The sequence below is a fragment of the Poecile atricapillus genome, chromosome Z (assembly GCF_030490865.1).
Source record: "Poecile atricapillus isolate bPoeAtr1 chromosome Z, bPoeAtr1.hap1, whole genome shotgun sequence".
Lineage (NCBI taxonomy): Eukaryota > Metazoa > Chordata > Aves > Passeriformes > Paridae > Poecile > Poecile atricapillus.
In genome coordinates, this window is record NC_081289.1 from 68,763,995 (window position 1) to 68,785,931 (window position 21,937).

At 38.5% G+C, this 21,937-nt stretch overlaps 1 protein-coding gene across 1 annotated transcript in view; it reads left to right on the forward strand.

The window, feature by feature from the left end:
- FBN2 (fibrillin 2) overlaps positions 1-21,937 on the forward strand; it is a 119,944-nt gene that overhangs the window by 59,591 nt on the left and 38,416 nt on the right. Inside the window, exons 20-32 of the mRNA XM_058825784.1 lie at positions 4,369-4,488; positions 7,900-8,037; positions 9,351-9,401; positions 9,570-9,695; positions 11,955-12,182; positions 14,460-14,585; positions 16,393-16,521; positions 17,670-17,795; positions 18,434-18,559; positions 19,363-19,485; positions 19,605-19,730; positions 20,296-20,421; positions 21,390-21,512. Coding sequence (XP_058681767.1) covers positions 4,369-4,488; positions 7,900-8,037; positions 9,351-9,401; positions 9,570-9,695; positions 11,955-12,182; positions 14,460-14,585; positions 16,393-16,521; positions 17,670-17,795; positions 18,434-18,559; positions 19,363-19,485; positions 19,605-19,730; positions 20,296-20,421; positions 21,390-21,512 — 1,668 coding nt within the window. The remainder of the gene's footprint in view (positions 1-4,368; positions 4,489-7,899; positions 8,038-9,350; positions 9,402-9,569; positions 9,696-11,954; positions 12,183-14,459; positions 14,586-16,392; positions 16,522-17,669; positions 17,796-18,433; positions 18,560-19,362; positions 19,486-19,604; positions 19,731-20,295; positions 20,422-21,389; positions 21,513-21,937) is intronic.

The following is a 21,937-nucleotide window of genomic DNA, read 5'->3' on the forward strand; positions in this document are numbered from 1 at the left end:
ATTAGCTTATGTGCCAACTCCTAATTAGTATTTGGAGTAGTAGAATTTTACAGGTCTTCTCCATTGTTTTGTTTGGTTCCACAGTCTGTAAATCTCAGTATTTGTAATCATTAGAAAGTTTTTATAGTTAAGTGGTTTTGCATTTCTTTAAGTGATGAAGAAGCTGTAATTCTTTGTTGCAAAACACTTGTTATGTAAGCCAGTGTCAGCATCCAGCTTTTTCTGAAGTGGTGGAAGATATTAGTATCCTCAGCTCCTTATCATTATTGGTCAGGTAGAAGTTACTGCCATACAGCTAAGCAAACACATGGAAAGGAAAATGGAAATGTTTTAAATTCTGGCAGTATAAAATCATTCACATGTTCTGTACAAAACATCTTCACCCTTCTATGCAAAAGAAATTATATTCCTTTATATTTTAATACGTGTGGGTTTCAGAGGTCACCTTTAAGAGTTACTTCTTGCTCTTTCTGCATGTTACAAATTGTTACCACTTGATCAGAGTGGGGCTTTTTTTGTGCCAACCCTCATAGATTTAAAGAGATTTCTGTGCCAAGTTGTCTCAGTGCCTATCTGCCTGCAGTGCTCAGGAATTTATTCTCCAGGGTCTGTCTCAGTGATCAGTGTCTGTGCACTGGAAGATTTCTGTCTGTAAAAAACAATGTACTGTGTGCCCTTAGTGTACATGTTTCTTGAGGAATCTTCTAGACAGAAAAACTGATGTGGTGTATGGTAAGGGGAGGTGATCACTAGCAAGAACATCAGGGCATAAAGCACTGGGTGGATGAGAAGCCAGAATGCAGCCAATCTTGTTGAAATAAAATCTAAAATCTATCTAAATTCTCAAACAGTAAACTTGGATTTATTTCTTAATGGCAAGAAATTATTACTAAGGTAAGAAACTATTATTATTAATACATTTTGAATCTTGTAGTGAGATTGATGGCTAAATTTAGCCAGTGAGGTAAAAAAAAGTTGGTCAGAGCTGCTTTGTGTAAAAGTGTCTGTAAAACCTATTAAATGAGTTGTGTTTTTATTCATGTTGGGGAGGCAGTAGTAATGCTGGGTTGGCAGCAGAGAAAGAAACTATTCTCTTTCTGCCCTGTTTCTTGTAATTCGTTTTTGAGTTACAAATTCACTGGTTGTAAAAACCTGCTCTAGTCAGGAGCTCTGTATTGAGCACTGAAAATGCTCTGATGCATATTAGTCACCAAGAAATTTTTAATATGACTCTCATCAGCAACTCTGAAGAAACAACAAAACCCTTCCTTGGTTTTGTTTGTAGTTCAATTAAAATTTTTTATCAGTTTGTAACGAGGAGTAGGAGACTTGTTTGAGGCTCCTGAGTCCGTGAAAGTTGAGATTTTTATGACAAGCTCCATGGTTTAGTTTGTGTTTCCAGTGACATAACTAGTTAAATGTAAACCAGATGTGCTTTGAAGTTCATTTCCAGGAATGTACAGCGGACTGTTTCAATTTTTGTTTCTCTGACGTTTACAATGTACACTCACTTCACTTAAGAGGAAAAAAGAAAGTTAAAACACACCTCAACAAATATCTTCATACACAGTGGGTTTTATTTTACCACATAAAATAGTGTTAAAATCCATTTGGTTTCTTGATTACTCTTTTAAAAATTACCATTTAGTATTATTATGAGAAGGTGTAGGGAAACAGTTTTTGGAGTGTGTTTAGCTTGTACATAGGATACTTTTTACTTGATTCAGCAGTGCACTGATGCTGAAATGCACTTGATATCATCTTTTAATTTTTTTTTTTTTTCTTTTCCTGGATGGTGATTTTCCTGTGTAGTCAATGCATTATTATCAGCCTATTACTATCCACATTATTTGGGTTTGGGTTTTTGTTTCTTTTTTTTTTCCTTCTTAGCATAGTGCTAAAGGATATCAAATGCAGAAGGGTCTGGAGCATGGTCTATGAAGCCAAGAGAGCTGCCTCTACTTTTCAAAAGGTGTTGAACTTCGGCCCCTCTATCTCCACTTTTTCCCTTCTTTGGTTGTAGTTTCAGGGACATTGGCTTCCAGGTGTGGCCCTCATTTATTTTTTGTCAGGTTTTGGTTTAAACTCTGAAAATTTGAAACAAAAGATGTCTTTTCTTAGCAAAAAATTGGTTGTAATCCTACCTAGCTAAATGCCAGGGAAAATTAAAGATAGGTATGATAACCTCATAGAAGCCCCATAAATGTGAAGCAATTTAAGTTTCATGCATCTTCTTGAAGTGTTGTTTTGGATAGTGGCACCTATTGTCTGTTTTTCACTTTGTCTTGCACATTGGTTGTGTTTGTGCAAACCTGTGTGAGGTCAGCTGCCAACTGTTAAAATAGTGTGACACTTTACCTGAAAATCACTCATTTTCAGCTTTAAGTACCTTCACAGATGATGCCTCATTGAAATTTCTCTGAAGTTGCAACTTGGTAAAAGAAGGGAGGAGCGCTTGTGATTGTGTGGACCCAGAATATATCACTTCAGTTTTGTTTGTCCTGTCTTTCCAATTTCTTCTCACATTTTTTTAAAGCTAGACAAAGTTCTGCAAGAGGGATGGCAGATGGAGAGGAAGCAAAAGTGTGTGTTTCTCCCAGAGCATTTCTATTCAGAGGATTATTTGACATAAAGTACATACTTAAGATTACTTTTTTGTGTTAGTGTGATTTAGGATTTTAAGAACCACTTGGTTTCTCTGCACAAGCAGCAGAGATCACTCTCCACTGCCAGGTGTTGCTGGCTGGGGAGGGAGTGGGAAGCAGCAGAGGCAGGGAGCATTCCCTGGGTAAAAACTGAGGTAATTGAGTATGAAATATATTCACAGGGAGGAGAAGGCTTTGGTGCAGAGCAGATACCCAGATTGCCAGCTTGGATGCAGAGGGACTTGGAGCTTATTCTGTCAGAACTAACAATGAGGCACATTGTCCTGACCTGATAAAACCTCTTCATCAAAAGATAAAGATACCTTGTATACATCCCTGTATCTGTGTATGATTAATCTGTGAAACAGGCAGTCCACAGTTTAAGAATGGGCTTCAGAAACATAAAGCTCTGTCGTTGTTCAGAAAGTTGCTGACAGTCAAAGAAAAATCCTGTTTGCTCTTTGTAGATAAGTCCATTAAGTAAAGGATCTGTGAAAGCTGGCTTTTAAATTAAGTGCTTGCTTTTGGCATGAAGAGAGACATCACAGTTTCCAAAGTTTACTGATTCTGGGCATTTTTCTCTCTCTCTCTTGCTTTTTTTTTTTTCTTTTTTTTTTTTTTAAATAATACATATATTAAATTATATATGCTTAAATACCTACTGCCTCCTCTGATGCACATCTCTAGTGAAATGAAGGCTTGATGCATCATATCAAAGTAGCAAATTGTATCTCTTAGAAAATTTTTTAAAAAAATACAGAGGACATTTCAATTTGTCTTGAAAATTATCTCTTGGTGCTTTTAATGACTCTAGTGCTTAGCTAGATACTGCATTAGGTTATAATTAATTTAAATTAAGCTGGTTTAATTTATAGCTATTCCTCAACACTGCTAGCAAACATAAGCAAGCATTAAACATTTTTATTTCTGGCCTGCCAGAGGGAGCTGGTTGGATTAGAATGTATGGCTTGATTCAGGATGCATATAAAAAAATTAAATTAATTGGGTTCAGAAAGAAATGGTGGATATGCATCAGCAGTTCTTCTTGGAGAGAATTTGTTTGTATTGTTTTAATCTTAAAACTGATTCCACTTGAAAGAAAAAATCAGCAAATAATGCTGTCTGCAGGGGTCCTATTCTTGCATGTAAGCAGGCTTAAAAACCTCACAGGGGTAATAAACAGGATTTTGTGGCTAAAGAGAAGTACCATTTACAGTATTCCAATTACAACTGCTATTTCTTCAATGTTTCCATAACTAGAGAATTGCAGCCAGCATTGTGATATTTTGCTTCTGACAGGGTTTTCTTAATTCTTCTCATGGAGCCATAAATGGCAGAAACAATGAGGGCTTTGTTTGTGCTCTGCATGGTGTGGCTGGGAATGCATTTGCATTCTGTGAAAAGAGTTTTATTTTCTCATGGGACAGTTGTAACTGATGCTGGAGAACTTTATGGCCCATGGTGTTGGAAATTAACTGTCCTTGTAGAAAAGGGCCATTTAATTGACACTTCCAAAATAAGTGCAATTCAAAACACAGGCTACCTGTCTGTCCCTGTATTTTTTTGAATGCCTTGCTGGGGGGAGTGGAGCGCAAAATGTTTCAGGCAGTCCTAGCCCCTCACAGTCCACACACAAGAGCATTTAGAGAGTATAAATTTACTGTGTAATTCTTCCCAGAAGCACTCTGTGGTTCTAGTTATGCCTTTTGTTTCTGGATTACAGATGTAAATGAATGTGAAAGCAGCCCATGTGTCAATGGTGCCTGCAGGAACAACCTTGGGTCGTTCCACTGTGAATGCTCATCTGGCAGCAAGTTGGACCCTACAGGACTGATATGTATTGGTGGGTATTTCCTCCCTTTATTTTCCTTTTTTATAAATAAATAAATGCACACGCATATTCTACATATATATAAAAATGTTGGCATCATTTGAGGATTCTTTTGGAAAAAAAGCAGAGTGCTGCAGAGATCTTACTGGATCTTAAGAGTAAGCAGCAGCAGCAGTTGCTTGCAGGGCATCATTGGCATTGTCTTTGAAAGCCATTCATTAATGTGGTTTTTTTTCTTGCCTTCCTAAGAAAATTCAGAAGGGTTTCAGTTATCTGTACTTCACAGGTGTTCATAAACTGCCATTATTTAATATTTTTTGTGTAGTATGATTGAAATTATTGTAGGTTATGTGTGGTGCTCCAGCTGTATTGCAGTGTCATTAATAAGTGTGTGTCATTATTAAGTGGGTGATGCTAATCTTAAATGTTAATTTTGTTTTCAGATGGATTTGCTTGGCGTTTTTCTTTGGAATTTTTCATTTGAATTTTCTTGTCAGGATTTTCTTAAGGTGGAAAAATGAATGCAAAGACTCGAGTTTCTATTTAATTATGGAATTTTGCCACGCCTTAAGATGTTTTTTAAATGAATGTTACACTTGTGCCTAAGCCTTCTCTTCTATTTCCTTGTAGCACCACTGGCTGGTAAAGTTTATTATTGTTTTTGTTATTTTCATGTTGTGCTAATTTCTTGATATAACCACGCTAACCTGTGCTTTTTTTACCTCATTTTTAATCTTGTGTTCTTACATCCAAAGGGACCGCAAGTTCACCAAGAGCCTAATTATAACAGTGCTCTGGATTTACTTTGCAAATAGTTTTTGTTGGATTGTTTATAGTATAAGGTCCCATTTGGCCTTAATAGCAGTGATAAATAACATAAAATATAAACAAAAAATCAGCTGAACGGTCAGATAAAAACTGAGGAACAGGATCCAGCTACATACTGTGAGCATAATCATTAGCTTTTCATGTTGACAAAAGTTGTCTCAAGAACCGTGTTTTTCCACTACAAGTGTGAATATGTTAAGACAGAAGGGTCAGAAGTAGAGCTAATGTGAGACATACAGATTTTTACTGCTAGAGCCCAATTTTTCCACCTTGGTCAAAATTTCATTGGCATTGGAAGCAATGAGAGGAAGGCAGGCTGGGTTATTGAAAAGTGACTGAGGGGCTGGAGATTACAGGTGATTTGCTGTGTGGAAAAACTTCAAAATGTTCCTAGCAAATGTCTGCCATTTTAAATCTCAAGTTGATTTTCCTTGACTACCCCTGTAGAGGAACACTTTTATATTGAAAATGTTTGTCCTATTTTTTTTTAATCAGATTGCTATTGTAAAGCACTGTTGTAACAAGAGATACTTTATTCCTAAACTTAAATGAAGGGCTAAAATAATATTGAGGCTTAGGATTTTCTGTGTTCTACATAGGAATGATCAAAGTAAGGTAATGTCTGATTCTGACAAGTTTTGGGTTTTTTTTTTTTTTCTTTCCAATTTGCTCTCATGTTAGAACCAGAATCAGTACCACATTATTCAGCATAGATGTGAGCCATTTGGCTCTTTTCTGGGCAGAGAGAAAAATGCCTTGCCCAGATTACAGTCAGAATGCAATTCACAGCATTTGCACTCCGATTTAAGCTCAAACCTTCAGCAAATGAGGGTTGTAAGTTCAGCAGTTACAATAAAAACTTTCAGCAATGATATTGACATACTTTGCTTGCTCATGGGCAACTTTTGCAATATTAAGACCATGCTCGTGGAGGGGAAAAAAAAGGGGAATTGTTTTTGAAGCATATTTGAAGTATACAAGTGTTTCATTGCTATTTTGGGAATTGCTATGCCTTAGGGATACTGCCAGTTGTGCTTTCTGAAATACATGGTTTTACTTTAACACATTTTATTTTAGTCAAGGTTTGTGGAGTTCATACAGTGCACAGTAAATAGGATGCCATCTGCCTGTAGTATGCATATATTCTTCTTCAAGTCAGAATCAAAGAGATAAGAGCAACAGAAGGAATGCTTTGATGTTGGATAATAACTCTTTCACCAAAGATTTTTGTCTGGACAAAACGGACAATCCAAAATAAAAGGAATAGCCTGAAAAAGATAAGGCTAGCTGACTTTGGCAGGGTAGTGTGGATGCAGCTGGTGTGAGCAGAAGCACCTGCTAATTCATAGAATTTAAATAGTTTTTGAGATACTGGTTTGGATTTTTCACTCCTATAAAGTTGGCTAGTAAAAGGAAATACTGTTGAGCTCTATATTTATGCACTTGTTCAAATGTGGAGCTCTGTCCCACATGTTTGCTAGCAATATTAACCTAAATAATACAACTGTTTTGCACTTAACTGTTAATGAAATACCCTGCCCAGTTTCTGGGGCTGATTTCACTCACATTATTGGGCGAGATTTTTTTCCTGTTGCTTTAACCAAAGAAAGGTTGTCCTTTCAGTGCATCATTTTTTAACATAACAACTTGGTAGAAAAGATGAAGCTGTTTGGAAGAAAATAAGCTGGAATGATTCTGTCTTAAGCACACTGTTCCTGAGCATGAGGTATTGGCAATATATCTGGCTTTTTGCACATACAATGCATGTAAATCTTAAACCCAAATCCTGTTCTCCATTATTCATCAAACTAAATTTGTCTGGATGACTTGCTTGGCTTTGAACTCTGAGTATGCACCTACATTTAAACCCTGCCCAGGCTGATCTCCCAGTTTGAGTCTGACCTTACAGGCTGCTTTTGCTGTCTGATCACCAAGGTTGTTGCAGGTCTCAAGAAATGTTGTACCATTTGAGAGTAACCCTGTAAAGGTAGGGAAGTGTAAAGGTGTTGAAGGTAAAACTTACAAAGTATGTACCTGATTTGAGATCTGACTGACTTTTCAAAGTGTAGCTAATGCAGCAGCAGAACCAGACCCCTAAAATAATATAGAACACTCCTACCCACCACGTTTTGGTTTTTTTTAAACTTCCTTAAGATTTTGAAAGCTTCCCTTCAAGAGAGACAGGAACACCTGCATTTCAGAAAGGGTTCAGGCAATTGCCTAGGAAAGGGAGTGAGGCTGGGATCTCTGCTTTTGTATATTTTAGATAGATCAGCCCCTAGCTGAATTAAATTAAGAAATTCTCTGCAGCGTCTGGAAGACCTCTGCCAACTGTGGGACCTGGACTGTAAAATGCCTCAGGGAGGTTCTTTGTTGGTCACTTTCTTTGTGTTCATCTTTACAGTGATAGTGCTATCCCTTTACACCAGTTCTAAACTAAAATGTGTAGAAAATTTGTCTTATGGAAGTTTTTTTCTTTTTAAAAAGAGCCTGTGTTCCCTTGGTGCTCTGCCTGCTGGTGTCGTGGACGTGCCATGCCAGCTATTCTGGGTGTGACAATTCTTTGCTTGATTTTTGCTTTCTGTCCTGCTGCAGACAGCCTGAAGGGGACTTGTTGGCTTAATATCCGAGACAGCCACTGTGAAGTCAACATTAATGGTGCCACTCTGAAGTCTGAGTGCTGTGCTACCTTAGGAGCAGCTTGGGGCAGCCCATGTGAACGGTGTGAATTGGGTAAGCTCCAATATCCTCCACCTTTTGGGAGAAGGGAGTAAGTATCACCAGTAGATTGTTATCATCTCTCTGTATTAAGAAGAACCCAACCAAAAGCCACCCCCCAAAAACAAAATAATAAGAAAACCCTGACCAACCAAACCAAATGAAAAACCACTAAAACAACCCCTGCCTAAAAAATACGGAAAGAAGTTGTCTTGTTTAGAAGTTACCTATTTTAGACTTGTAATCTCCAGCATTAGATACAATTCCAATAACTTTGAAGCATACCAGGAAATAACATGTGAATAAACCTCATAATGGCTACAGTATGTTTCATCTCCACAAGGACTGTGTATTGACTGGGATAGGGAGGTAAAGGGCTAAAACAGTAAAGTGAAATATCTGATAAAATTCTGGACTTTTTATGTTGTGGGCTGTTAACACTTTTTTCCCAGCTCTTTTCAAACACGTAGCCTGTGTACCATTATTGATTGCAGAAATCGTACTGCTGATGGATTGCAGGGCTAGTTATGGAAGCTGGAAGCAGCAGTGCTAACTGTACTCTAGTTATGGCAAAAATACTGATCCCCTTAAGGTTTGAAAATGGCCACTGGCAGCTGAACGGGTGTCAAGATGTTTTAGCCTCTCATTTTTAATTGGAACAGTAACTGTGGGCTCATGTATCCCCCCCTAACAAGCAGAGTGCAGGCAGCACCCAGCGGAGCTCTTAACTGTGCAGTACAGCAAAGATATTCCTTTGGACTTCAGGAAGCAGCATTGTCAGGTTAGACTGGTAAAACTGTTCAAGTCTAATTATTCTAGACAGGTAATTAGCTCAGGTTGGGTGTGTTTGGGTCCTGAGTTTCTTATTCTGTAACTAGTTAAATTACAGCAAGCTCTCAAATCATTATATGCTGCTACATTTTACATACATCTCCTAAAGTAATCCCATTGCTCAGATCCATTATTAAACTTTGGTGAAGAAAAAAAGCTGATAATTGACTTCACTACAGTTTAAATCTTCAGGCCTCTCAAAGGAATTTTACCTTTTAGCTACATGTGAGTGCAGAGACTGATCTGATTAGATGCTGATCATTTCACTAAGGAAAGCACATGAGAAAATAATGTTCTAAGATGTAATTTCAGCTATTCACTTAAACAGCATGTATGGGTCGATACTTTTCTTAATTGAGGCTCAAGCACTCCCCCCAACCCCACCTTACACATTAAAATGATTAGTGAATTCTGAAGATACCTGTATTTTTAAATTTTGTGCTCCTGCATTCCTGTCACTCTAAAGCAGTAACAATATCCTTCTGGCTTGATTCCAGACACAGCTTGCTCAAGAGGATTTGCCAGAGTGAAGGGTGTTACCTGTGAAGGTGAAGTTTTTGTTCCTTACTCAAGTTGTCATTTTTTTCTCCCCCTTTGAAAATGTGGTAGAAGTGGATTTATTGTGTTGTTTCTTTCCTGTCACTTAAAATTCTCCATAAAGCTGTAGCTGTCCCCTTGGAGTCAGCAGGTAACCGAACTCTTTGTGTCCCCGACAGATGTAAATGAGTGTGAGGTTTTCCCGGGGGTTTGTCCCAATGGGCGGTGCGTCAACAGCAGAGGCTCCTTTCACTGCGAGTGCCCCGAGGGGCTGACCCTGGACGGCACAGGGCGAGTGTGTTTAGGTAAGAGCTCATCCCACTCTCACAGCTGTGTCCCACAGCCGTCCAAAATCGTTCTTCAAGGGGCTTGAACCAAAGCGTGGTTTATTCCTGATTTATCCCAGATAATGTGCCTGCTTAGATATCAAGTATCTGTGCCAGTTCAGAGAAGAGCTGTTAATTCCTTCGAGGAATGAGTTTGTCTTGAGGCTTGTTTTGCTCTCAGTGCCGTCAGTAGGCTGTGCTAAAGTGCTGTCTCTGCTCGGACTCCTTTTCAGGAGCAGCAGTGTCTGATGGATGCTGAGCACAAATATGCTGGTGCAAAATAGTCTTTTTTTTTTTCAGTGCACAGGCCAGTGTCTGGTTCTTTTGATATTTGGGTACACAAGTACAAGATTTTGCCTGCACACTTGGTTGATTTGTCTTCTGGTTGACCTGCTTTGCTGCTAATGGGATAGACCCTTGAGTATAATAACCATGATTGCCTTTTCTGGAAATCCTATTGTATTCTCCTGCTAACTGCTGTTACAGTAAACCTAAAACCAGTCAGCTCTTTTTATTTTTAATCTGTATTCACTGCAGTATTAAATTAATTCAGTAACATAAATATAGGGAAAAATTTGTAATTTTTTCCCCTACCGTTTAATTTTATTCCTTTTTTAGCCATGAGAGCCACAAAAGGATCATTTCATAAGTCAGAGTACCTAGTACAATAAAGAAAAACGTGTTTCTGTCCTATCAAATGAAAGAGTCATTTTATAAGTGAGAATACTTGGTGCAGTAGAGAAACACATGTGTCTGTCCTGCCAAACACATACAAAATCCTTAAAACCAGAGTCATACGGGGGAGGGTTAAGGGTGTATCTTGATATTGGGAGACAACAGAAGAAATTCTTGTACTTTTACATGGCACAAGAAAGGTCTAGAAATTTAACTACAGTGCAACATTAGCAGCTTCAAATGGCTGAACGCTGTGCAGAAATGCAGAGTCTTGAGGAGGAGCTGAGCATCGATGTGTGCTTGTGTTCTGCCAATTGATGGGGGCGATTTCAAAAACACAGACATCAATGGAAAGAATGGTGTTATTTTACTAAGAATATAAAGTCAACACAAAAGTAAAATAATACATTCAGTAAAAATACACACTCATCTTCAGCAACAAGCAAAGGTAGTGCACCTAATTGTTACTGTATGAGAAAAAGGACAGTGATTGAGAAAGATTCATCTCCGTATGGTTAAATACTTTATCATCATCCAGATCCTCAGTGGCTGGGAAGCCTCATCCACAGTGAGGATCTGGAGAACCCTTCCCAGCAATTGGGAAAATCCTTATGCTTTGTATCTACCTGTAGCTGAGGTCTCCAAATTTGTCCCAAAAGGGGTCCAGCTTTTATAGGCCCAGATCACCAAGCTGAGGTGACTTGATGATATTTTTAGCACAGAAACTTCTGGATCTAATTGTGCTCGTCCCAACCAGCAGAGATGAGGGCTTGGTCCAGGGCCCAGGCCTCAGCTTGGAGGGTTTCCCCTAAAATACCCTACAAACAGACCTCTATTCATGAAGAAACTGATGCCTTTCCCAGGGCTCCCTAAAAACATTGGCCAGACAAAATTAAGGGAATAAAAAGTGGTTATATTTATTGAAGGGCCTTCAGGTACATCTAGGGCAGACAAATCCCCCCAGGGGCTACACCCAAAATGGACAGCGGTCCATGGCTTTTCAGACTTTGGTAAGTCTGGTCCATTTGCACATTGGGGGTTGAGCTCCCAGTTCCAATGTCGGGTAATAAAATCATTCATCCCCAGTTTGCTGCCCCCAACTCCCTTTTGTTTGCATTTCTGGGGCCTGAGGCACTGAGGTGTCCTCGATTCCCAGGCCTGGAAGAGGAATTGCTGTGTCTGACCAAAATGTGAAGACAGTAGCTAACACTGTACGTAGAGTTTAGAGTTTAGAATTATACACTAAAGAATTGCAGGATTATATAAAATATAAATATATGAAGAATATACAAGGTAAATCCTGAGCCATCTATGGCACTTAGGAAAGTTTCTTAAAATGATACATTTCTTGTAGATAACTATGCAAGGTTATACAGAGCTAGCATAAGCATCTTTGTCTTCTGTTTTTATGTAAATAATACTGGTCGTGTTAACCACACAGTGCCCAGGATTCATCTTGTAAGTCAGCTCTGGCTGAGGCCTGCTGCTCAGGCCTCAGCACACTGAGCCTGAGAAGAGAGCTGAGAAGAGGGATGAATGCCTGTTTGTTGTTGTGGAACGCAGATATTCGCACGGAGCAGTGCTACCTGTGGTGGGAGGAGGAGGAATGTGCGCAGCCCGTGCCCGGCAGGCTCCGGATGGATTCCTGCTGCTGTGCTGTGGGGGCCGCCTGGGGCTCCGGCTGCGAGCGCTGCCCCACGCCCGGCACCGAGGAACACCGGGCCCTGTGCCCCAGGGGACCCGGCTTCTCCAACAGAGGGGATGTTCTCACTGGCAGGCCGTTCTACAAAGGTGAGCCTTCATTCTTGTGCCTGAGGGTTCATTGTGGGTGTATGCGAGAGGGTATCCTAAGGGAATTCCAGGGTTTGAGGCTGCTTGTTGAGTGCTGGAGAGATGGGATGAAGGTATTTGCCTGAAATAGCTGATGGTGCTGATGCCTTGGAGTGGCTGCTTAGAACGGAGGCTAGACAGGATGAAGAGAATAAATTGATATTTAGATAAATAAAGAGAAATAAATATTGAAGGCCTTCAATGGGTGCACCTTGAGCAGTCAGAAACCTCCAAGGGGCTACACCCAAGGTGGACGAAGGTCACAAGTTTTTCACACAGTTAAAAGTTTGGTCCATTTGCATATCAGGGGTTAATCCTCCAATTTCAGCTTCAGGTAATGAAGTAATTTACTTGAAGTTTGCCCCCCTCAATTCACTGTTGTTTATGTCTCTTGGGGCCTGAGACAGTAAGGTGTCCTTGATTCCAAGGTCTAGAGAGGAATTGTTTTGCCTGAATAAAATGGGAGAACAGTAGATGACGGGCTATGGAGTTTTAGAGTTATACAGTAAAGCAGTATAGGATCTGAAAAATATAAAATTTAAATCCTAAGGTATAGATTCTGGTGTCTGAGGATTAGTTGTGGGTACATCTGAGAGGATATCCTGAGGAAATTCCAGGGTTTGAGGCTGCTTGTTAAGTGTGCTTGAGAAATGGCATAAAGGTATTTGCCTTAAAGAGCTGATGGTACAGGTGGAGGGATTCTCTGCTGTCATGGGAGCTTGAGAGCAAAAGGTGCAAAGTTTGAATTGGGTAAGGAGAATAAGGCAATTCCTGAAAGGAGAGGAGCTCTGAGTTATGGGAATAACACAAAATGTACACACTTTTTAAGGTCATGCTTTGCAAAGAGTGAACTGAGTGTCAGATGGTCTGTGAAACCAGTTATTTGAGATATAAACATAAAATATTACTAAAATTTGACCAGGGTTCTCTGGGAGATTGAAGAGGGATGGGTTCTTTCTCTGGTTTGCAAAATCAGTAAGTGATTAAAAGGAGAGAGTGTCTGTTGGGCTATGTCCATGAGGGCAGTGATAACAAGGATCTGCAGTGATAAAGGAGTAAATAAAAGTATTTATTTAGTCCAGTTTTTGCTAGCTTCACCTCTGCAGAGCATCAACAAATAAGCTGAAAAATGTTAAGAAACCAGATCCAAGTTACTTCAGGTGTCTAAAATCTGAGAAGAAAAACTAGCTTTCTGTGTCCAGAAGCTCCAGTACTTTGTTAGTATTTCTTTTTTTTTCTTCTTTTTTTTTTTTTTTAAGGATATATTCTGAAGCATTTGTCTTGGAATATTTTGAGTTGCTTGAGAAAGCTGTAACAGATTGGACCTCTGTTTCGCCATTTTCCCTGATTTTCAGGAGCCATTACTCTCAGGCAAAGCTCTTGATTTCTGTTGGTCATTTACTAAAGAAATAAGGAAAAGAACAACAACAATAGCAACAATAATTTTATTGTATTATCAACATTTGTTTATTTTAAAAATTAATTATTTTATAAATTTTATCTAGGCTGAGATATTTTGAGGTTTGGTGTTTTTAAAAGAAGGTTTTTGAGGTTTTCTGTTTTTACATTTGGAACACAATTGTGTTCCACTCACAGAAATGCATGGGAGGTAGATGTTTATTTCATTGAAGGCGATTCTCAGTTAAGAACATTGCCTCAGCAAATTATATCACAGAGTGTAGGAAAGGTCATTCAGCCTTGTCCTGTGCAAGATCCTTTAACAGTTTATGTTACCCAGCATTGAGGAGAGGTGAAACATTTCAGTTGATATTCTGAAAAATAACAAATGCCATTTTCAAATCTGAGCTCCAGATAAAACTCTGGCAGTATTAATTTAAAAACCAAACCCAGTCAGCCTGGTAATAGTTGGGTGTTTCACAAGCTGGCTCAGGAATGCCAAGAATATTGATTGTGGCACAAGGCAAACTTGAGCACAATACACGTACCAGAATTTCATCTCAGAGAATATCTCTGAATTTCTTTGACTGCTGATGAACATAAACTTTTAATTCTTGGTTTGGGTATTGTGAGGCAAAGAAAACACAAATAGCACAAATGTCTCATCTCCAGTCAAGTCTCCAGGGATGTCCCCTCTATCCCAAACCCAGCCTTTTATGCTCAATGCATAAGAGGAATTGGTAAGAAGGATTAGGAAGTTCCTGTTGGCTCCATATACCTTTTTGCTTAAGAATTGCTTAATTCTTTATTCTTAATTACTTTCTTTGGTTTTATTCCTAGATATCAATGAATGTAAAGTGTTCCCTGGCATGTGCATGAACGGTAAATGTAGAAACACAATTGGAAGTTTCAAATGCAGATGTAACAGTGGATTCACTTTAGATATGGAGGAAAGAAACTGTACAGGTAAGTAAGCCTTGCATTTTCCACAGTTTTCAGTAGAATCATGGAAAAAATCTGGTTGAAAAAGACCTGAAAAGACCAGTTCCTTCAACCTGTTGTGGGGAAGGGGAACCCAGATGAGATTATCTAGCACCCTGTCCGTATTGGAAACATCCAGTGATGGGGACTCCACCATATCCCTGGTGCTTTTCAAAGGGACTTGCTCATGACATAGCTTGCTGATGTGGAAACCTAATGCCATTCATTTCCTTCAGTTTCTAAGAGCTTAATCTTTAGACAGAATGGCCAAAAATCTCAAGTTTCCCTTGATTGTTTAATGAATACAACACTTTTCTCTTTTTGTAATTGGTATTTACGATGCTCAGGTCATGCTGTATGAGTACTACCTGAAAAATCAATAAGGATCACCAGTGAAGCCAAGTTTAGTGTTCTAATACGGATATTATCTTAATTTATGTTTCTTAGTCTCTGGGCATTGTGTTACCAAATGAATTTAGAGGCTGCAAGTTAATTTTCATTTAGATTTGATGGCTGAGGGCACACAAGGGTGCCTCAGCTATTCTGACACCAGTGCAGCGTGAACTCAGGAAGATACAGACACGTGCATTCAATTTCCAAGCTTAGGATTTTGTTCTTTACTGTCTGGAAAATCTGAAGATAAGCTTTACAGTTCTGTGGCTGTGAGAACTTGGATGCCTGCGTTGTGGGTGGCTCTGTGCTGAAAATGAAGGAGGTTTTGTTACGACATACAGGCATCCATGAGTGTGTCTGAGTAATAACTATGAAGTGTGGGTGGTAAGGCATGTTCACTGAGGTTGGTCTGGATGCTGATGTTGCCCTAACTGGTGATTTCCTTGTTTTTATAATGATTGCATTGATGAAGAATGCAGTTAACAAACTTTATTCCTAAACTAACCAGAATAGGTCAGAAAACCTTCTGCAAAAGCTTTTTGCACTTCTGTTCCACGGTGATGAAATTATTCCACTAAGCAGCTGTAGAGAAGCAGGTTTTCCTAAATAGATGACTTTTTGGGCTGTTTTAAATCAGCAGGAAATTGTTTTATAAAGCTTGTATAGGAACCCAGATACTCAGTAATGTCCCAGATCTGCGACGTGGGTCTGACACCTCCAGACATCTGTGAGGAATGGGTGTCATCACCCAGCAGAAACCTGTCCATGGGCAGTTCTCCCCTGCAACACTGACCTGTTTCACTGGATCATGTCCACATCAAAATTCCTCTTGAGATTTCTCACTCACTACCAGTGGGATTTGAAAAGAGCTCTTCTGTCTTTTCTGCTATAGTTTTCTGCGGTAGGTTTCATTCAAACTTAACTAGCAAGACAACCAGTGAACTGTAAATCTAGCTTTGATAGGAGTTAATGCCTAATGGAAAGGGTGTATGTAAGCTCATAGTGCTACTACTGGATAAATATCTTCATAGTAATCGAATTATAATCAATGGCACTGTAGTCATGGAGTCAGTTGATACGTCTGTAAGAATGATAGCTTGGAATGTCCTACACTTAGTTATTTCCTTAAGAATCTAACCTTAAATTACACTTAATAGAAGCAAACTTGTTAACGTAGTTTACTATGACCTGAGAGCTCTGAAGACACAGCCTTGCAAATCTCCCATTAACTGTTTCACATAATCTGATGTATCTATAAGTAATTATTTTTTCTCTATTGACTTGCATACTGTAAATGGTTTCTGTAGACTTAATTTAAGGTGAATTTTTTTTTTCTGTGAAAAGCAGGATAACCTTAAACCCAATTTGATTTTTCTGCCCCTCAACTGCTGTGAAACAGACATTGATGAATGCAGGATCTCCCCAGACTTGTGTGGAAGTGGTGCTTGTGTCAACACTCCTGGCAGCTTTGAGTGTGAGTGCTTTGATGGCTACGAAAGTGGATTTATGATGATGAAGAACTGCATGGGTAAGTGTTGCCAGGATGTCCTGGAGTCTCTGTTTGCTGTGCAAAGCCTGTTATCTGAACTGCCACACTGAACACTTCAGATGTGTCATTATTGTGACTTCATGACCAAAGAGTCAGATATGCTGTTTATAGAGACAGATAACTGAAGTAAGTATATAGCCTTGCTTGTTCTTTATGCTAATTCTACCCTTAAGAGACACTTACTCTGTACAGATATTTTAGAATGGCAGTAACTCTTCACACAGTTCATTTAGAAACTGCTAATGTGGCACCCAAATATTTGGTAAAGCTAGGAATAGAAAGCTGGAGTTTCAAAACCGGTGTCAGTCCCTTTTCATTGCTTCTTCTAGGACTCAAGAAATTCTCACAGCATTTCCTGGGAAAAAAAAAATTGCATCTCTTTAATCTGTTTAAAGTTGTAAGAATGGGTCTGGAGACACCAAGAAGTGTCCAGCCACCTTAAAAAATCTTGACTTACGCTCCTGTCACCTTTGCTTGTTTTCCTGCAAATTGTGATGCTTTCAGACTTTCCTGGGAGTCCAGAGTGTGAGTGCATCCTCCACCTTGAACATCTTTTGTTTATATTTCCCTCTGTCCATACTGTAGTATTAGCTGGTTTTATCAGGTTTGTGAGTCAAATATTCAGTTTGCCTTTATGAGCTGTAGCCAGAATATTTCCCAGCCACACCATGGCATACACAGGAGTCACCAAACTGAGGAACCATTTAGGTAAGAACTCAATACACAAACATCCACCATAACTGCATCCAGAGACAGGAATTTCAGTGCATACATGAACAGGTGTCTGGTTACCTTAAGCAATTAAAAAAAACCCCAGAACATTACATTAATATATTGTTCTAAAGGGCAGTGTCCAAAAATTTGCTGCCTTTGCTTGTGTCCCATGTTTTATTGAATATCTAATGTTAAACAATGAATTTCTGGTTTTCTTGAGAGAAAAATAATACCCATCTTTAGAGTTAATAATGATACATAGTTTTTGTTTGCCATGGTGTGCAGCATGAGTAAAGGAGTAACACCATGAAACAGTCCTTTTATTTTGTCACTTGCAGACACTGGGAATTGCTTTTCTCTGTTGCCCCTTACGTATGTCCATTTTATATCTGCACGTGATGGTTTCTTTGCAGATATAGATGAGTGTGAACGCAACCCTCTGCTGTGCAGAGGTGGCACCTGTGTGAACACTGAGGGGAGCTTTCAGTGTGACTGTCCCCTGGGCCATGAGCTGTCACCATCACAGGAGGAATGCTTAGGTGAGTCTCAACTCAGGAAAATAATCTGCAGTTTGAGGAATGGTCAGTCTCTGACAAAGGTAGGGTCCCAGGAATCTCTTAAATTAATTAACGCTCCTCCTTTATATTAGTATCTTCAAATAAAAAACTAAAAGTCTGTAAAATCCTCAGTGGCAGTAATGCTGTTGACTCCAAAGAGGAGTGTTTTACATGGCCTCTTAAGGGTTATTTAGCAACTGAAAGACTGCACCACTCATGGGAGTAACTTTAATCAGTCACAAAAAGGCGGTGTCCTGTGTTGAAATGTATCTTTCCTTTTAGCACATAGTCCACCAAAAAAAAGAAAAAAAAAGAAAAAAGTCAAAGAAGAAGTGTATTATCTCTTTGGCTTATTTTCTTGATGGAAAATAGCATACTTAGTGATTAATGCCCAGCAGACTCTGTAATTAATGCTCTCAGGCCTGAGTCAGAGAAGAAAAATCTTTGGACACTAGCTTAAACATACTCTGCAGAACTCCAACAGGAACACACCAAGAACAAGAAAAATTGAATAAACCCGAATGCCATCAGTTATATTACCTCTCATTCTCTCTGGAACCTGAGCTGTTAAAGCTGTTAAATATTCTGAATTGCAACTGATATGGATGATTCTTCCCCAGATGTAAATGAGTGTTCACTGAGTGACAGTCTCTGCAGAAATGGCAAGTGTGTGAACATGGTTGGGACGTATCAGTGCTTCTGTGACTCTGGGTACCAGCCCACTCCTGACAGACAGGGATGCACAGGCAAGTGTTGTGCACCTGCACATGGGATTTTGTGCTTCAGCTGAATTGTTCCATCTGTTCTTGCTTTTATTTAATTTCACACCTTCCTTTTGAAAATTAGCAGGACTGTTTTCTCTTGTGCTCTGAGGCTTATCGTGAGCTGTTGTTGAGGAAATACAGAAATATAAAGGAATATAAACTAGGTATATAAAGATGGTTGGCTGTGGTGAACTCTGCAGAATACTTGGAAATTATACTTAGTGTATGACTCCATTAAAATCACAGGGTTGAGCTTCCAACCTTGATTTTTTGATCAAGCAAGAAAAGCCCCATGCATTGATGGTTTACCTTTCACTTTTTTTTTCCTTATCTTATGTGTCTCTTTAATCCTTCACTGTAATAATACTGAATTACGTAGTTGCCAGCACGTCAACTCCTTGCAAAGGAGTACAGCAGTACTGAGAGGGCTTTTTTATTTGCTTGCTACAGTTCTTTATTTTTTTTTTACAAAAATACAAATTTGTGCTACATTTCTGTTTTTAAGTTTCTCAAGGTTTCCCTTTTCTTAGTTTCCAAACTTTGTTTCTTGTGCTCTTGTTCAGACCTCTAGCAATACACAGGAACAAAAGCAACATTTAGCTTAGCCACTTGCTCTCACAGAGGAAAAAGCAGTTGAAAGAGTGAAAAATGAACAAAGTATAAATCAGAGTAGAATGAGAATAGAAATTCAGAACCATGCTACTGATAAACCTTTTTATGTACAATATGAATAGAATTTTTTTCTTAAAGGAGTAGACTTACTGCTACCAGTGTTTCTTCCCCAGATATTGATGAGTGTATGATAATGAATGGAGGCTGTGACACCCACTGCACTAACTCAGAAGGCAGCTATGAGTGCAGCTGCAGTGATGGCTATGCTCTGATGCCAGATGTCAGGACGTGTGCAGGTAGGTTTTTGCACCTGAAAAGTTCCAGCATCATACCTTTCAGCCAAAATCAATGTGGTGTTCCAGCCCATCCATGCCAGAGTGACAGAATTAATATCTGCTTTTTTTTGGCCCCTCAGATATTGATGAATGTGAAAACAACCCAGATATCTGTGATGGTGGGCAGTGTACCAATATCCCAGGGGAATATCGCTGTCTCTGTTATGATGGATTTATGGTTTCTATAGACATGAAAACTTGTGTTGGTAAGTAGCTGTATGCTCCAAATTTAGCACAAGTCTTGAAAATACTGCAGGTTTTGTTTTGAAGTATTCTTTCTACAGTGTCCTTGAAAGTAGGTATTGAAGTTATATATATTATTAAAAAAAATAATTTATATACCTTTTTGGTAAGTCTTTAACAATGAACCAGATCCCATAGTTAAAAAACATAGGGGTGATTTTACTGTAATGGAACATGTATACTGAGAAGGGATTAGTTGAGGGGTCCAGAAAAATTATTCATTGAAAAAACATTATTATGATCACGAATATGTTCTAAGAAAATTATTTTAAGTGATTAGTCTAAGAAAAATTTTGCTTCATATTCCTTTAATTAGCATTCCAACAAAGGTGAAAACAAATGGTATTTGTTTTACCACAAAACAGTGGTATTTGGGCTTCACATTTATCCTTACTTGTTTTAGGGAATTTACAGAGTAGAACAGCTGAAATATATTATGACCTCATATAGTAGGTATTTTCACCTGAAATAAAGTGTTCCAAAATGACAATAACATCCAACTAATAATTAATTTATAATCACCTACAGATGTGAATGAATGTGATTTGAATTCCAACATCTGCATGTTTGGGGAGTGTGAAAACACCAAAGGCTCCTTCATTTGTCACTGTCAAGTTGGGTATTCAGTCAAGAAAGGAACCACAGGGTGCACAGGTAAAGCAGATTTCCAATGAATGTGTCACATATTTTGGTTGGCTTCTAGGTAAAATAAATGCACCAGTGTTCACACACAAGAGAGATATAGATATCTATGTATATTTTTATATAAATATGCGTGTTTCACATCTGCTAGCATGTACTAGAGTTTTAAAGAGAATGTTCCTTCACCAGTATCAATGCTGGAGTTAGTTTAAAAATTAGTTTAAAATTAGTTTAAAAACTAATTTAAAAGATTTTATCAGCACAGGCTGTGTCAACATCCATGTCACAGAACATGGCTTGGGGTGGCAAGGCTGCAGTTGTGTTGGAAGTATTTTATCAATGCTCATTTGTCACATGTACTCTTCTCAAGTCAAGCTGCAGGAAATGGCTATGTGGTCTAAGAAAAGAACAAGAGGGAAAACAAAAGTAAACAATAAATCCTTCAACCTTTGCCAACAATTTTTAAAGTTCTGTAGTCACTCATAATCACTCTACAAGTTCCTGTGATGTTTAAGCAGTACCTTTTTTCCTGCATGCTCTCAAGAATCCAGACTCATCCAAAAGCAGCTGACAGAATTTCTCCTATAATTTAGTCTTTAGGAATCTGTTCTGTAACCACCACAGCCCTGGAGGTATAATTATTTTTATAACTTAATGGTGGCTGTGCACCCAAAGGCCTCATCCCAATTTTAGATATAAGATCAGCATATTTCATATTTGTGGAAAAGAACATTACTTTCAAGCTAAAAAGCAGTTGTAGGAAGGTGGGCTGATTGTCATAATTACAAAAAAAGAACAAAAATAAACTGTAATTTTCACTCCTTTTTACTAATACAGAATACAAAATAGCTTGCTTGAATTATATTTGTGTTCTTAAATATTTGTTTTTTAAAGAACTGCAAACCCTCACATTGGAAATATGTAGAAGGAACAGAATTTTTAATATTCAGATGTAAACACTGATTGTTTTGTGCTTGTAGATGTGAATGAATGTGAAATTGGAGCTCACAACTGTGACATGCATGCCTCCTGTGTCAATGTGCCAGGAAGTTTTAAATGCAGCTGCAAAGAAGGTTGGGTTGGAAATGGCATTAAGTGTATTGGTCAGTATATGGAAAATAAAGATTTTTTAAATTTTCTCTCTCCCTACACTTTTTTTTTTTTTTCTGAAAGCATGTAATATGACAGTGTGATGAGTCCATTAGAAACAAAGAATTACTTTTCTGTCTGCTGTAGCCTGTGGATCGATGGGTATGAAAGATTCTTGTCTTTCACAGATGTGGTTTTCTAAGAAGTAAAACATTTTACTGTCTCAGAAATTTAATGCTGTAACATCTTGCTGAATTAACTACATATTTTACTAAGTTTATATACAACTGCTACTAGAATGTGCAAAATGAAGAAAAACACAGAAATTAAATAGATTTTGTTTTACTGTTTCCTGTCAGTAGGATATTTCCAGTCCTTCAAACATTTTTTTGAAAATGTCTTGTAATATATCTGATTTGTAGACCCTGATATAAACCAG